This window comes from Festucalex cinctus, chromosome 17, assembly GCF_051991245.1.
Source record: "Festucalex cinctus isolate MCC-2025b chromosome 17, RoL_Fcin_1.0, whole genome shotgun sequence".
Classification (NCBI taxonomy): Eukaryota; Metazoa; Chordata; class Actinopteri; order Syngnathiformes; family Syngnathidae; genus Festucalex; species Festucalex cinctus.
The window spans coordinates 14264803-14280621 of NC_135427.1; the positions used below are offsets into that span (position 1 = coordinate 14264803).

The 15819-nt window shown below is 38.6% G+C and overlaps 1 protein-coding gene across 2 annotated transcripts; it reads left to right on the forward strand.

The window, feature by feature from the left end:
- The first annotated feature begins 756 nt into the window (after positions 1 to 756).
- Positions 757 to 15761, forward strand: slc4a1b (solute carrier family 4 member 1b (Diego blood group)). 2 transcript variants are annotated; one of them, XM_077502316.1, is made up of 20 exons: positions 757 to 848; positions 2044 to 2146; positions 2290 to 2663; positions 2768 to 2956; positions 6053 to 6227; positions 6299 to 6434; positions 7361 to 7433; positions 7565 to 7607; positions 8427 to 8614; positions 9676 to 9880; positions 9958 to 10161; positions 10231 to 10379; positions 12087 to 12281; positions 12353 to 12601; positions 12700 to 12789; positions 14340 to 14506; positions 14600 to 14841; positions 14956 to 15125; positions 15210 to 15383; positions 15460 to 15761. In XM_077502316.1, the coding sequence occupies exons 5-20, from the start codon at positions 6068 to 6070 to the stop codon at positions 15538 to 15540; spliced, it is 2526 nt and encodes an 841-aa protein (XP_077358442.1). In that variant the 5' UTR covers positions 757 to 848; positions 2044 to 2146; positions 2290 to 2663; positions 2768 to 2956; positions 6053 to 6067; the 3' UTR covers positions 15541 to 15761. The 2 variants fall into 2 exon arrangements, with proteins under 2 accessions (XP_077358442.1, XP_077358443.1); XM_077502317.1 differs by having other exon boundaries at positions 8430 to 8614.
- The last annotated feature ends 58 nt before the right edge of the window (positions 15762 to 15819 follow it).

Here is a 15819-nt window from a genome sequence, read left to right on the forward strand (position 1 = left end):
TGAGCACACGCTCACACAGATACTGGTTTGGATAGCTGGGTTATAAGGAGACTTCTGCACACAGATAAGAAATACATTTTTGTATAATAATGGGCCAAAGTAACTCAATGTTACTTGAAATATAAATCCACATGTATAACAGAACGCTTGGCGTTCCACAGGGTTCAATTCCGGGGCCTCTGCTGTTTTGGTCCTGTTTGGTCTTCGTCTGCATGGAACACTGACTTCTTTCTTTCATCCCGTCTTTCCTTTTTTTTGAACTGCTCATTAATCTGTAACTTCAAAATCCCCGGGTTGGACAAAACACTGCCGCCTTTATGCACGGGGAGGACACAACATGAACATTCTGTTGAATAATGTGACACCTGAGGCGAAATATTGGCTCGATATAAAACGAAAACATGGTTTGAGATCATGACTAAACACGCTGTCCTAGTTCGGTCGACGTTCGGTTCAAATGCTGGAGGAGCTGCGAGTTTGCCGTCTCCCCAGCAGAACACGCTTACTAGTTCATACACGGCAAGATAATCGAGCTCAATTATCTCCGCTCATCTTTTGAAAGTCCCTGAAAACTTGTGCAATGTTGGCACGCGAGGGGAAAACGAGTTCAGGTGGCGTTTAAGGTCATATTCTCACACTTGGGGGTTTCAAATCTGATCCGGGTGATAAGCAAACAGCCGGATTGCCTCTCCGTCTGCGTCAGTGCATTAAAACACAATTGCATGTGGCTCACGTTGCTATTGTTGATTGCCGCAGTGGCCGACCATCTGTCAATTGGACGGAGGATGGGGTGGTCCATGAGGCGTTCGCTGTCCCCTCTCAGATTCCAATCAAGGATTGTTTTCCAGGTGAGCAGTCCCGTTGAAAAGAAGTACGGGTGGTCTAATCTTGCGTAAAGACTTTGGAGGCCATAATAAAAGTCAGGTCTTTAGTTTAGAATTACATTTAAGTGAACTTCACATGACAATGACATTCTTTATTTTTTTTATTGCCGGAGCAAAGAGTCTAAATGAATGATGTCGCTCATGCATTTTTGCTGATGTGCCGACAGTGACATGGATTTTCTCTCAACGTGCGTCTGTTCCTCTTTGCACTCATGCATTATTTATGCAATACAGCCACAAGGAACGCCAGCTTCCGCTCGTTTGCAGTCCTTAGCCTTTATATGCTTGCTCAAAAAGTCTATCGTATCATGTGGAAGCTATTTTGTTGTTGTTGTTTTTTTTATGTGTACATGAAAATGTGGCATTCAAATGTCAGTATTTGAACTAGGAATGTGTTCAACCGCTCTTTTCTATTATTCAACCTTGGGTTGGGTTTGGGGGGGGGGGGCGGAGGGGGGTTTTTGGGGGGCCTTTTGTCAGTGAGTGAGTCTTTTGATTTGATCAGATATGAGAAGACGCAGTTCAAATTGGGGGGGGGCTTGAGCCTCAGGCACTTTTGGCTTTCAATGCGGTCATTATGGATCCATCAGGGACTCTGAGATATGCTTGATATGGTGCAAATGCTCACCCATAGACACATAGTGCAATAGATATTGAAGATTGGTCTGTCACATCTTTAGTTATTGATTCATTTATTTTGACGGTCACCGTACGGTGAACTCAGAGGGAAACTGTCTGTCTGTCAATCGAACTCACTCACTCACTCACTCACTCACTCCCACTCTCTTAAAACAGTTGGGTCAAAAGTAAGCCAATTACAGATCAAAAAATGGGCTGATCCACTTTATGGGTCATTTAGACCCAACTTTCTCGTTGTTATATACAAAAATGACCACTTTTTTTTTTTTTGACCCAAGCAAAGGATCTGATCAATATTTATGACCTGTTTTACATTTAAAGGCCAATGACTTAAAGATGGGTCAAATTGACCCAAATAAAGGATTGGTCCATTTTTGACCCATAGTTGGGTTTGACCCAACTCTTTATCTATCTATCTATCCATCTATCCATCTATCTATCTATCTATCTATCTATCTATCTATCTATCTATCTATCTATCCATCCATCTATCCATCCCACTCACTTTGCTTTTCTGCAGGAAACAATTTAATCTGAAATTGGCTGTGATACAATGCCGCCCCCTGTTGGGAGAGATCCACAACTATCCCATTTAAAGTCTGTATCACACAAGACTTATCAATGTATGTACCTATGCAGAAAAGTGTTCATTATTTGTTGCGTTTGTCAGCGCAGCAATGTTTTTATTGGTTGTAAATGGATAATGTTTGGCCATTTGTGGTGTTGTGGCACTTGATTGATTGTTTTTTACTTTTACACGTTTCAGATTTAGCAGACAGCCCCAGTGGCATTGTGGGTTCGAGCCCCACCTGGGGTGCCATCTTCAGGATCTATATCTTCCTAACCAAATTTGACGATGAATTTTCATTGCTGACTAGTTGAGATGTGGCAGTTTGACACCATGTGGTCTGCTTCATCAAGCTTGGAGATTTCTAAAGGACCCTGCTTGAAAATGCCTCATATAGATTTTTATATTCGTGTAGTCAAGGTTCTACATCCCACCCCAGTGGCCTTCTTGGATAAGGCACTGTCTTCCTAAACCACAGATTGTGGGTTTGAGTCCCATCTGGGGTGCTTACGTCATGATTTGTGTCTTCCTAACCAACTTGGATGCTATATTTGCATTGCTGACTAATTGAGGTAAAGTATCCAACGCACACATTTACCAAACACATGATTTGACTAGTCCAAGGGCCCAAGAAAATGAAAGAAGCGGGGTCCAAAGTGATATTTTTTTTCCATAGGATCTGCCCTCGACTCAACCATAACCCTCAGACGGTTTCGGCTAATGCCGTCCATAAACTCGGCGACGGACCTGATAAAAATGGCGCGCGATGGACCTCCTCAAAACTCCCTCGTCGAGCTTCTCCGTCGGAAGCCGAGCTTCCTGTCAAATGGGACGGCACGGCGGACCCACCGGTGCGCTTTTGAAGGTGAGCGCATCAAACCCGACAAGTGTAATCCAAGCCTTTGTTGACCTCTAAACACAGACATTAAAATGGGATGAGATGCTGGTTGGATAATGACATAGTGTGACTCCGCACATACCAAGCAGCTGTATATAGTATCAATATTATGGGTGGCGGACGTCAGGACTGCGAATTGGGAGTGCGTATGCGCGCGCGCGTGATCATCCTGCAACATGCGTCCGCACATATAGCCTTCTATAAAGTCACACTTTTTTCTTGTTTGTTGCTTCTGCCCGCTTGGTGGATGACTGCACGAGGTAGGTGTCGCTCTCGCAGAGAACGTTCTGATCGCCAGGTGCCCAGTGGCGCCGCACAAGCTTTTAATATGAAAGCAAAACAGTAAATTATTGCTAATTTGTCTGTTTTAATTGATAATGAGAGAATGCAAAAATACACAATAGTATAATAATATTGCTAATAATAAATGCAGTTTTCAGTAATGTGGAACATTTAGAATTTCTTTTTAATTTTTTTAATAACAAAAAATTTTTTCATTCAAAATTTACTGTGCAGCAAATCTGAAGGCTATAATGTAATAGCAGTGATTATTCGCCACATACGTTTTGAAGATTGTTATCATTGGCTTACAATAAATTAAAAAAGTTCGACCAATCAAATCCGGGTATTTTATTCCAATTCTATATTTCAGGGATTCTCAAAACCTTTTCTCGTTTTTAATCCGTCAGAGTACATTTATTCAGTACAGTTTAGTTGTTATTTAACTTTTACAGGCAAAATGAATCAGAGATTTATTTGTGAATACAATGCACATATCATTATTAGTAGGGATGTAACAATATTCAGACATCACAATATTATCACGATATTATCACGATAAGAAGGTCACAATACTATAATTACCACGATATTATTGGCCAAACAAAAAAAGGTCACCATATTGTAAAAAAAAAAAAAAAATGAGTTCATACTAAAAACACACGCAATATTGTGCTTTTGTACATTGCAGCATTGAAAAATATTGTAAAAATATTATAAATATATATAAAAGATAATATATATATATATATATATATATATATATATATATATATATATATATATATATACACATATTGAGGCAGGTATTTGCTTATGTACACACACATTTGAGTTCTTCCACATACTGACTCGCTTCACAAGCACATTGCAATCCCCTTGCCCAGAGGGTGCTTGACCTGCACAAATGGAAATCAACCCGACTTTTTTTTTTTTTAACAGATGTGCTGCATTAAATATTGTGACCTGACGATGACGATATATTGTGGCAGTTTTAATGTCGCGGTATCACGATATTGCCGTTATTGTTACATCCCGGCAATATAGCGTTCAACTGTTTTCCACCTTTTTAAGAGTCCAGATTTTTTTTTTCTGGGCGTGGCTAAAAATGGCGCCCCTCCCCTCACTATACAAAAACTTGAGCACATTAAAGGTCATCCAACACAATTGTTACATGTAGTTAGATAGCTAGCTAAAATGCAATTTTCCCTTTGGATAGTCCAATGGCGTGTCTTCTTTAGAGCGCCTCGTTGTCTGCTGCGAGTGCACGCTCATCACATAGAATGTGGCCGGAACTATTATGTTTATTTAGATACAGTTATTGAACTTTTATCAATTTATTTGAATGAAATCATTATTTATGTGCATTTTTATTTTACTGTATTTAACAAATTTAATTTTCAAACAGCGCATAAAGTTACACTGGCAAAACATCTGCCGCATTTTTAATGTAGGTAAACTGTATTTAAATGTTGGTAGTAATATACAAAATATTTTTTGGGCTGGTAGTTGGTGTAAAATTTAGAGAACAACTATATAATATATTGTAAAGTATAGACAGTATTTGCACCACCTGTTGCAAGGAATAATCATCACATGTACAGTACATGGAATTATGTGCACCATATAAACCTCAATGTCACAATGTCACACGCTTGCAGACAGTCAACACACGCACACACACACAGGCGCCACTTATACTTCCGCTGAATGTCAATCCAATATAAATCTTCTGCACTCTCGGTTCATCCGTGTTTTGGAAATATAATCATTTTGTTTTCACATACAACTCCAGTGTTCCAGTCCTGTGTTGAATCGGCCACCTCATTAACATCATCACACTACAAACATTTTCTCAGCTAAAAAAAAAAAAAAAAAAATATATATATATATATATATATATATATATATATATATATGTATGTATGTATGTATGTAGAATGCTATATATATATATATATATATATATATATATATATATATATATGTATGTATGTATGTATGTATGTAGAATGCTTATGAAGTAAATTGAGAGATAAATTCTGAAATTATGACCACCTGGTTACTGGACAATGCACTTTACCAAGTGTGCCACCGAGCACCTGGTAATGATGATAAGTTATATGTATGGAAGTGGCCGTGGATGTCTGTCCCATTGCAAACGAATGGGGAAAAGTTGATATTAATCATTAAATTGTGCAAATACTGTAAGTAATGTGGACTCAGACAATATATATTCCCAGGAGGCGTCAATTTTTGAAGCTAGTTGAAATTTGAACAGTCTAAATTGAAAGTATTATGTGGGAGTTGTTAAGTGGCAAAAAAGTGTGGAGAATAAAAATCACAATAAAATATGTGGGAATGCATTCCCACAAAAAATGAGCTCATACTAAAAAAAAAAAAAAAGCACAAAATTGTGTGTTAATGAATAACAAGTTTATTTTCATTGCAATGTGTTCATGAACATCATTAAACACCCCAAAAAATGAATTCACCTCAGTTGGTCCGATTTTAAAGGTCACATTTTCAATTTCCACAACTCCCTCCTCACACACAGTCGCCATCCCTGTCGCCGATTGTCAAACGCACGCGACACATATTGACACTCCAAACATGTCCAAGGTGAGCTTTCGCTGGCCCGAAGCCTGGTGCCACCATGTTTAACTTTTCGACATACTCCAAGATGTCAATGCAGATGAAGGGCTGACAGAAAGAAAAAAAAAAAAAGATCCTCTCTCATCTCCAGCCACGTTCTTGTGTGACGCCTTTTTTTTTTTATGCCAGCTGTAGCAGAGAAGGATGATGAAGGACCGCAACGAGCAGACCTACTGGCAGGAGACGGGCCGATGGGCGGCCCACGAGGAGAGCTTCGACCCCCAGACGGGCGTGTGGGCGTCCTCGCACATCTCGTACCTCACCTTCAAGAGCCTGGTCCAGCTGCGGCGCGCCATGAACACAGGTCGTCTCGTGATAACGAGCACCAAAAGCACAAAATATATGACGTAACGCTCATCATCATTCTGCATCCAGGTGTGATGCTTTTCGACTGCGTGGAGAAAACCTTGGACGGCATCATGGAGAAAATGGTCGCTGAGATGCTCAAACAGAAGCAGATCAGGCCTGGTGACCAAGAAGGGGTCATGAAGTGTCTGCTCCAGAACCGCAGGTAGACTCCAAAGCAGCATAGGGAATGGGGCCACTTACTCTGGGATTAATAATAAGTTAAAGGTGCATTGTGTCATTTAAAACGCTAATGTTAAAGCTTTTTGTTCCACCAATGCGAAGAGTCCTGACAGTTTTGCTCTGACTGCATCTATCAGCTTTTATCTTCCCTTTATAGTAGAGTGTGCGGACCCCCGCGCACGCCACACTTTCTTTGGTGAGGCCAGGGGCGGAGTTTTTCTTACCTCATTTGAAGTCGCGTCTTCGTTTGTCAACTGAGGCTGTCACTTTAAGATCGGGCACGTACTCGCACGCGCACAATGAACGAGCCTAACACAGACGCTGCAGTTACACTTTGGGCCAGAGGTGGCAGTCGTGAGTAAAAAAAAAAAAAAAAAAAAAAAAAAAAAAAAAGTGACAAACTGCGCAATGATCATTTAATTCTGTACTGCAATCAGTCCTTCTCATGTAGACTCCAAACATCACAGAGTTTTCTGATTATGGAGCTAGTAAAGGTTTACTATTTAGTAATGCTGTCACTATCAAATATTTTAGAACCAATTCATCTATTGATTATTTAATCAATAAATTGACTAATTGGGTTCATTTGAATTTTTTGTGAATTACAAAATCATTTTTTTTCCCTAATTACACTTTATTAACCCGTTATTTGTGGTTAATCGATTAATTTTGACAGCTCTACTACTTCTGATCTCTTCCCATCCCAACCTTATTGACTCCAGAGCATAACAACTGATTAACTTTCTATGAAGCTAATAAACAGTTAAGGTTTCATAGCACAATAATTTCTATATGTCATATCTCACCAGCATCTAGATACAATAACATTGTTCTGGAGGGATGAATGAAGAGTTACCCTCTTCGAAACCATTAGGCTCCTCTGTTTCATTTTCTGTTTCCCCCCCACAGCCAACAAGCTGATCCAGAGAGTCAAGCCCTGACGGACGGAGCGGACCTCTGCAAGTTTTCCGTCAAGGAAAGGGTAGGCTCCCATGACGTGATATGTTTATGACTTGAAATGTAATCTGACAAGTAAACTAAACCACAATATTGCCCAATATCTAGTAACTCAAATTGATCCTTTTTGTTAATGTTTGTTTCTGTTCCGCGCAGAGGGATGAATCTGACCGCGTCGAAGCTTCTATGGTGTTAGTAGGTAGGAAAGTCTTACATCACTATTTTTATAGTCTTGTGTCATTTTACAGAGCTAAAGTCAGCATCACATATTTGGGTTTTGATAATTGTTTCTGCAAGAAAAAAACTGATTTTTGATAGTTTTGTTCCAACAGTTGTATTTTACAGAAGGATCAAAGATTGATGATTTTAAATTAATTCCATCATTTTACTCAAGTAAATCTGTTGCAAGCTTTGTAGAAAATAGTGGAAGCGGCAAAAGAAAAAAAAAATGCTATTAATTATAGAGATGTGTGCAATTAACTAATTCGCTCCCATTTTGACAGAAGCGATCCCGTTCGCTCCCGGCTGTTTTACTGGATTTTGACTGATTTTGCAAGGCCCACAGAATATTGTGTTCTATTGCTATAAAAACATGGAACCTACCAAAAGAAAGATTAGAGTCTCTTCTTTCATCCGGGGGGGAAAAAGTATATTTCGATTCGTTTCCATTTTGCAGCAATTAGCATTAGAATATAGCTAAGTTTAATCAATTTCCACAAATCTATTTAGAATTGTGAGTAAATAATCTTAATTAATTAATTAATTACTTTAAAGCGCTTTATAAATAAAGTTGAGGTGAGTTGAGTTTTTTTTTCAACATGGGCCTGGTCGATCTCCTTTGCTCTGATGCCACCTGCTGGCCGCTTGTGTAATAACTACTATTTCGTAAACCGTTCTTTGCAGTTGAGAGGCTGTATCAAACAAGCCTTCTGTAATTATAAAATTATAAAATTATAATCTCTCGACAGCACTATTGTACATTAGTGCCTTCATCAAACTGACATCCAGATGTTTGCAGCAGGAGCTTTAGACTTCCTGGAAAAGCCAGCGGTGGTCTTTGTGCGCCTGAAAGAGGCGGCGGCGCTCGATTCGGCCTTGGAAGCTCCGGAGCCCGTGCGCTTCGTCTTGATGCTGATCGGACCCGGCAACACTGATATGGATTACCACGAGACCGGGCGAGCCATGGCGGCGCTGATGGCTGATAAAGTAAGTTTGCTGTGGTCAGAGGTGCGACTAAATCAGATAAAGTCTCTTTGGGATCTCCCTCCGTGCTTCACGTCAAATCAAGTACGGTACTTAAAGTCAGGCCAAGTCTCATGAAGTCAATGTCAAGCTGTTCTTAATTTTTAGCCAAGCTCGTCTCAGGGCCTAAATTTAAACCTGACTCAAGTCAAGTCAAGCCTCTTACACTGCAAAAACTACAGTAGAAAATGTACGGAAGAAATATAATGAAATAAGAAAATTATTACTTCAAATAAGCAAAATTATTTGCCAACAGAAAAAGAAAAATGTACTGAAATTTACCTGTAAGATTTAGGAAAATAAGAAAATAATACTATTCCCATATCAACCACAGCGGTCTTGAAAATAGCATTTTTAAATGAAAAACAAGATGTATTGTTTTTCCAAGCTGTAATAAATAGAACTATTTTCTTAAAATATATATGTATATTTTTACTCTTGGATAATTTTGCCTGAGTGTCAAGCAGGGAAGCAACAGGGCATATTTGTATTGTCTTTGGTGCTTTATAAATAAAGTTGAATTGAGTTGGCTGGGATTGAGACCTTCAAGTAGAATTTGGATGTCGGAATATTGGAAAAATTAAAAATGAGCTTAGTAAATATAATGAAACCAAACAATTTTGATTGTGTTCACACTTGTAATTTTTCCATTTATCTTCGTTCTAGATTATGCAAAATTTCAAAATAAGAAAATTCATCTTATGAAACCCCAGTTCAGGGCCTTTGATGTTCTTTGTTGTCGTCTTAAAATGTGGAAAATGCTTGTTGTAAGTTGCACGGTACTGAAAACTGGCAGTTAACACTCATGGCTAAGACTGCTTGATCAAATAAGATAATTAAGTAAAAATTAACTAAAAATAAGCACAATGATGATCATGTCTGACAATTTCATTTTAAGTTAAAATAACTTGTCAAAGTAAAATCAGCAAATTTAGGTTAAATTTAAGAAATGATATATTGGTTAAGATTTCGGTTTTTGCAGTGTAATATCGTCATGAACACGATGACATATTTCTGTGCACCAGTTGTTCAACCAGGCGGCGTCCCAGGCCAAAAGCCTCCGCAAATTGACCGAAGCCGTGAGCGACTTCATGGACTGCAGCGTCGTCATCCCGCCCACCGAGATCCAAAATGAAGCCGTCCTCAGCTCCATCGTCAGCTTTCAGAAGAAACTGCTGAAGGATCGATTCCACTCATCTGAGCCCGTTTTGGACAGCAAGCCGAGTCAGCGTAAGGCTGAGCACATCAGTCCTACCTAAACTTTATTGAAAAAGACGTTTAAAAGAAAGTGACTGATATTATTCCAGCTTCCTTCTCTACCGCACCTCCGCCTGAAGACCCCCTGTCCCGCACGGGTCGACCATTCGGCGGGATGATACGAGACGTCAGAAAACGATACCAGTATTACAAAAGCGATATTACCGACGCGCTCAACACTCAGGTCCTTGCCGCCATTATCTTCATCTACTTTGCGGCTCTCTCCCCTGCCATCACTTTTGGGGGCCTCCTAGGTCTGTATGCATTTCTGGCAACTAACAGATGAGACCGTGGGCGGTCAACTTTCATATTTCCTCACTTAGCGGACAAGGTGGAGGATATGATGGGCGTCCCGGAGCTTCTCATCTCCACAAGCATCCAGGGGATTATCTTCTGTTTCATTGCTGCCCAGCCTGTGCTTGTTATTGGCTTCTCTGGGCCTCTACTAGTGTTTGAAGAGGCCTTCTATGCTGTGAGTTAGAGAAAAAAAGTTGTTGGTATACAACTTCACATAAGCAGCTTCCATCATGTCATCCATATGTAAGTTCTTGAGCCATACCAATGTTCCATTTGCACTTCTTAGCTCGTCTGAAGTTGATGCTAAAATGTGAAAAAGTACTATTTTGTAGTAGGCTACTAGTCAGATTGGTAGTAGCTTAATATACTCTTGGTGGAGGGAAAAAAAAACTTGAATATTTCAGGCATTATAAAGTGGCAAATTAGAGAGAAGAACTCACAAATTTTATGATAAAAAAAAACTTGAATATTTGCAACATTATACAGACGCAAAGTTGCGAGAAAAAAAATCACAAACTTAATAGAAAAAAACTTGAATATTTGCGACATTATGAAGTGGCACATTTGCGAGAGAAACTCACAAATTCTGAGGAAAAAAAATGAATATTTGCAACATTATGAAGAGGGGGAAAAAAACACAAATTTAATAGAAATTTTTTTTGAATATTTGCAACATTATGAAGAGGGAAAAAAACAAATTTAATAGAAAAAAAATTGAATATTTGCAACATTATGAAGAGGGGAAAAAACACAAAATTAATAGGAAAAAACTTGAATATTTGCAACATTATGAAGAGGCAAAGTTGTGAGAAAAAAACACAAATTTAATAGGGGAAAAAAATTGAATATTTGCGACTTTATAAAATGGCACATTTGCAAGGAAAACTCAAGTTTTACGAGAAAAAAAAATTGAATATTTGCAACATTATCAAAAGGCAAAGTTGCGAGAAAAGAATCACAAATTTAATAGGAAAAAAACTTGAATATTTGTGACATTATTGTGTCAAATTTGGGAGAAAACACACAAATTTATATTTAAAAAATACTTTAATATTTGCAAAATTATCTTGAGGGAAAGTTGTGAGAAAAAAATCACAAATTTAAAAGGGGAAAATCTTGAATGTTTGTGACATTAAGTGTCAAATTTGCAATAAGACTCAAATGAGGAATAAGTTGAACATTTGCGTCATAAAGTCTCAAATTTGTGAGAAAATAACTCACAAATTGGTGGGAAAAATATTGTTAATATTAATATATTAAATATAAATAGTATACATATAACATATATTAATATTTATATTTTTAGAAAGGGCGGTAATATTCAGAGGAAAAAAAACTGAAATTTACAAGAAAAAAACATGACTATTTTCAACATTATAAAGCGGCAAATTTGCAAGAATAAACTCACAAATGTATGTGGAAAAAACTTGAATATTTGTGACATTATGCAGTATTAAATTTGCGAGAAAACTCACAAATTGACGAAGAATATTTGTTAGTATTAATATATCAAACACAATATAAATAGTGTGTGCGTGTGTGTGTGTATATATATATATATATATATATATATATATATATATATATATATATATATATATAATTTATATATATAATTTATTATTAATATATATATGCATACAAATATTTGTACGTAGCCGTTGAATATTTGCAACATTAACTCACAAATTTATTTAAAAAAAAAAAACTTTCTACTTTACAAAAGCCATACTTTAGAACTTAACGATTTGATCACTAAATATAGCAACTCTTCCAACTGTTCCTGCTCTAAAAAGCGATTAGCGACTTCAATTCTCGCTCATGTGCCGTGGAAAAGCAGAATGAGGTTCATCCCGGCGACGCTCATGCCTTGTTGAAACAGTTCTGCAAGTCCCAGGAGATTGAGTACATAGTCGGGCGAGTATGGGTGGGTGTGTGGCTGGTGGTCATCGTGGTGGTCATCGTAGCGTGCGAGGGAAGCTTCCTGGTGCGCTTCATCTCCCGCTTCACCCAGGAGATATTCTCCATCCTCATCTCCATCATCTTCATCTACGAAACCTTTGCCAAGCTCGCCAGGGTAATCGATCAGCCGTTGCTCATCTTCGCTCCGAATTCCTTCAGTTTGAAACGTCTTCCACGTCTCTCCAGATCTTCAAGGCTCACCCACTGATTCTGAATTACGACCATCTGAACGCGTCTCTCGAAAACCCCTGGCACCCGAAGGTGGAGCGGACGGTCACGTTCGACAACGCCACCGGCAACGCCAGCGTTCTCGTCAACACTTTAACGCAACCGTACCCGAACACGGCGCTGCTCTCCATGTGCCTCATGCTCGGCTGTTTCTTTATCGCTTATTTCCTGCGCCAGTTCAAGAACGGAACTTTTCTGCCGGGAAAAGTGAGTAACTCTTTATTTTATTTATTTATTTATTTTTAACCGTCTACAATCAACTAATTGTGTTCATTTATGTTACCATCATTGCATTACTGTTTTAGGTCAGACGTTTGTTGGGTGACTTTGGTGTGCCCATTGCCATTTTCCTCATGATTGTTGTGGACTACAGCATTGGAGACACCTACACTCAGGTGGGCGTGGATCTTTCCTCATATATTTACGGTACTGTATATTATTAAGCTTTTTTTTTTTTTTCTTCTTGTATTTGTTGAAAACTTCACCATTTAGCAAGCAATAGCAGCAACAGTGGAACTTTTGTATGTCATGATTCGGGTTTTGGGTGTTTTTTTTTTTGTTTTTGTTTTTTTCCCAACTAAATTTTGTCTCTGTTTTCGCGTTTTAATTGAAACTACAAGTGCCCATTTTGCTTCTGAACAATCATCTGATGCCCATTCCATCCATGTAACTCATTCACTCCCAGGCATTTTGACTGAAGCAACCTCCTTCGCTCACGGCTGTTTTACTGGATTTCAGCTGATTTTACAAGGCCCACAGAATATTGTGTTCTATTGCTATAAAAACATGAAACCTACCAAAAGAAAGATCAGAGTCTCTTTCATCACGAAAGATCATCTGTCTTTCATCAGGGGGAAAAAAAAAAAAAAAAAAAAAGTATATTTCTGTCTGTTTCCGTTTTTAAGCAATTTGCATTAGAATATACCTAAGCTACAAAGTTATTCAAAATTCCTGTTGAAAACTGGCAAAAAGAGCTTGTTGCAAAATGACCCTGGCTGATCTCTTATATTCTGCTGCTTTTTTATTTTTGTAATATCTCCCGTTGCTTTAAGCACCCTCTTCAGGCCAGAAGCTGTATCTCAGCCTTCTGTATGCTCTAGCATAAAAAAACAAAACATAGAAACGTATAAATACGTTTTTGGGAATGAAGGACAAAGTATTTTTTTAAAAACGTATTTGTACGTTTTTTTGGTTTGAATTAGTTAATCTCATGCGATTTTAAGGTGGTATTTGCCCCATTTTGAGTTTTTTTATGTACTATAAGTGATGTGATGTGTTATCTCAAAGAAAATTTTTTTTTTTTTTTTTAAAGCACAAAGAAGCTAAAAATTTCAGCAGATTGTCATAACCTGTAGATGTTTATAATGATGTGGTAATTTCTGTATTATTACAAATGGGAGAGAGAGATTCAAACTGTTTCTTATATGAAATTGTGGTCACATCAACTCCTATTATAAATCATAAATTTTGATATACAGCGTTCCCTCGTTTTCCGCTGGGGTTAGGCTCCAAAAAAATACCCGCAGTAAATAAAATCAAATAAAAAGTAGCTAGCTTCATCTTTTACATTTACTTATACATGTTTTAAGGCTCTAAAACCCCTCACCACACAGTTTATCCACTTTTATCATCGAGGCATTTACTTTTTCTCACATTTCTTTCGTTTAAACATTCTCAATGTTCAAACCTCCATAAATTGTATAATAGGTACATTACTGTTAAAAAAAATACATGCAGAATTGCTCTAAAAAAGTAGTGAGACCACAAAAAGTAAACCATATTTATAGTGAGAAAACACTAAAACATTGCTGTTATTTGCTGTTACAAGCAAATGTAAGTATTGACTTTATCAAGGCTCTAAATCAGTCCTATGAAATTTTCCAAGTTCTATATATATATATATATATATATATATATATAATTTTATTTTTTATTTTTTTTGTAGAAACTGGTGGTCCCAAAAGGTCTGATGGTGTCGGATCCAACCAAACGAGGCTGGCTCATCAACCCATTTGGCGAGTATTCAACCTTCCCTGTGTGGATGATGTTTGCATGCTGCGTCCCGGCTTTGCTCGTCTTCATCCTCATCTTCTTGGAGTCTCAAATCACAACGTAAGATCTGACTGCATTTAAAAAAAAACAAAAAAACAAAGCGTCGAGTTTGGTCGCTTGTGTCCATTTGGTCTTCGAACGAAATGTTTCCAGCTTGATTGTGAGCAAACCCGAGAGGAAGATGGCCAAAGGCTCCGGCTTCCACTTTGACCTTCTGATCTTGGTGGGCATGGGAGGGATCAGCGCCATCTTCGGCGTGCCATGGCTCAGCGCCGCCACGGTGCGCTCCGTCACGCACGCCAACGCCCTCACCGTCATGAGCAAGGGGACCAAACCCGTGATCGAGAAAGTGCTGGAGCAGAGGGTCAGCGGCATTGTTGTGGCGCTGCTGGTTGGTCAGTGCCTTCTTCGCAGAGGATAAAGAATATATGACGTTTCTGTTACCCTGCTGCCTACTGTTTACAAACCTCACGGAAAAGCAAAAAGCTCTATTTTCTTTCTGCTTCAAGGCCTGTCCATTCTGATGGAGCCCATCCTGAAGCTGATTCCCATGGCGGCCTTGTTTGGGATCTTCCTCTACATGGGCGTCACGTCGCTGAACGGCATCCAGCTGTGGGATCGCATGCTTCTTCTCCTCATCCCCAAAAAATACCATCCCAACGAGCCGTACGCCACCAAAGTAAGAGTCGACTGTTGCCGTGACAATCAATCCCAAATCGGCAGGATTTGGGCTCGTGTTCAAACGTCACACTTTGATTGGCAGGTGAGTACCATGAGGATGCACTTGTTCACCGGCATCCAGATCGTGTGCCTCGCTCTCCTGTGGATTATTAAATCCAGTCCGGCATCTCTCGCTCTTCCGTTCGTTCTCATCCTCACCATTCCCTTACGCATGCTCATGACCGGGCGTCTCTTCACTGAGCTGGAGATGAAATGTGTAAGTGGCTTTTCATTTCTGATGCAACACATTTTTATCAATTTCAATGTTAAACGCGTTTATTTCTGTTGTTTAGTTGGATGCTGACGACGCGAAAGTGACATTCGAGGAGGAGCCGGGACAAGATGTGTACTGGGAAACTCAGATGCCATTGTAGACATGGAGAATGGCCACTTTTAAAAACTATTTTTAACAAAATAATAATAATGGCTCAAATTGAAGTTTGCAAGTGGTTGTATTCCCATTAAAAATTGGGTACAGATTATTTCGATGTGACAAATCAAATTTGTCTTGTTTTTAAAATTTGCAATTGGTGCATTTATTGTCCCCACGAAGACTCATAATTTACTGAAAGTAAATAAAATGATTATAAAAAAAACATCTAATTGTGGATTGTGGTCTTCCTTCTAACAAACACAAAATAATGCCTTTAAAA

Coding starts and splice junctions, on each gene's coding strand:
- slc4a1b (XM_077502316.1), top strand. CDS start 6,068: ATGATGAAGGACCGCAACGAGCAGACCTACTGGCAGGAGACGGGCCGA. Junction 12,790..14,339: donor TTGGAGACACCTACACTCAG/GTGGGCGTGGAT, acceptor TTTTTTTTGTAG/AAACTGGTGGTCCCAAAAGG. Junction 14,507..14,599: donor TTGGAGTCTCAAATCACAAC/GTAAGATCTGAC, acceptor AAATGTTTCCAG/CTTGATTGTGAGCAAACCCG.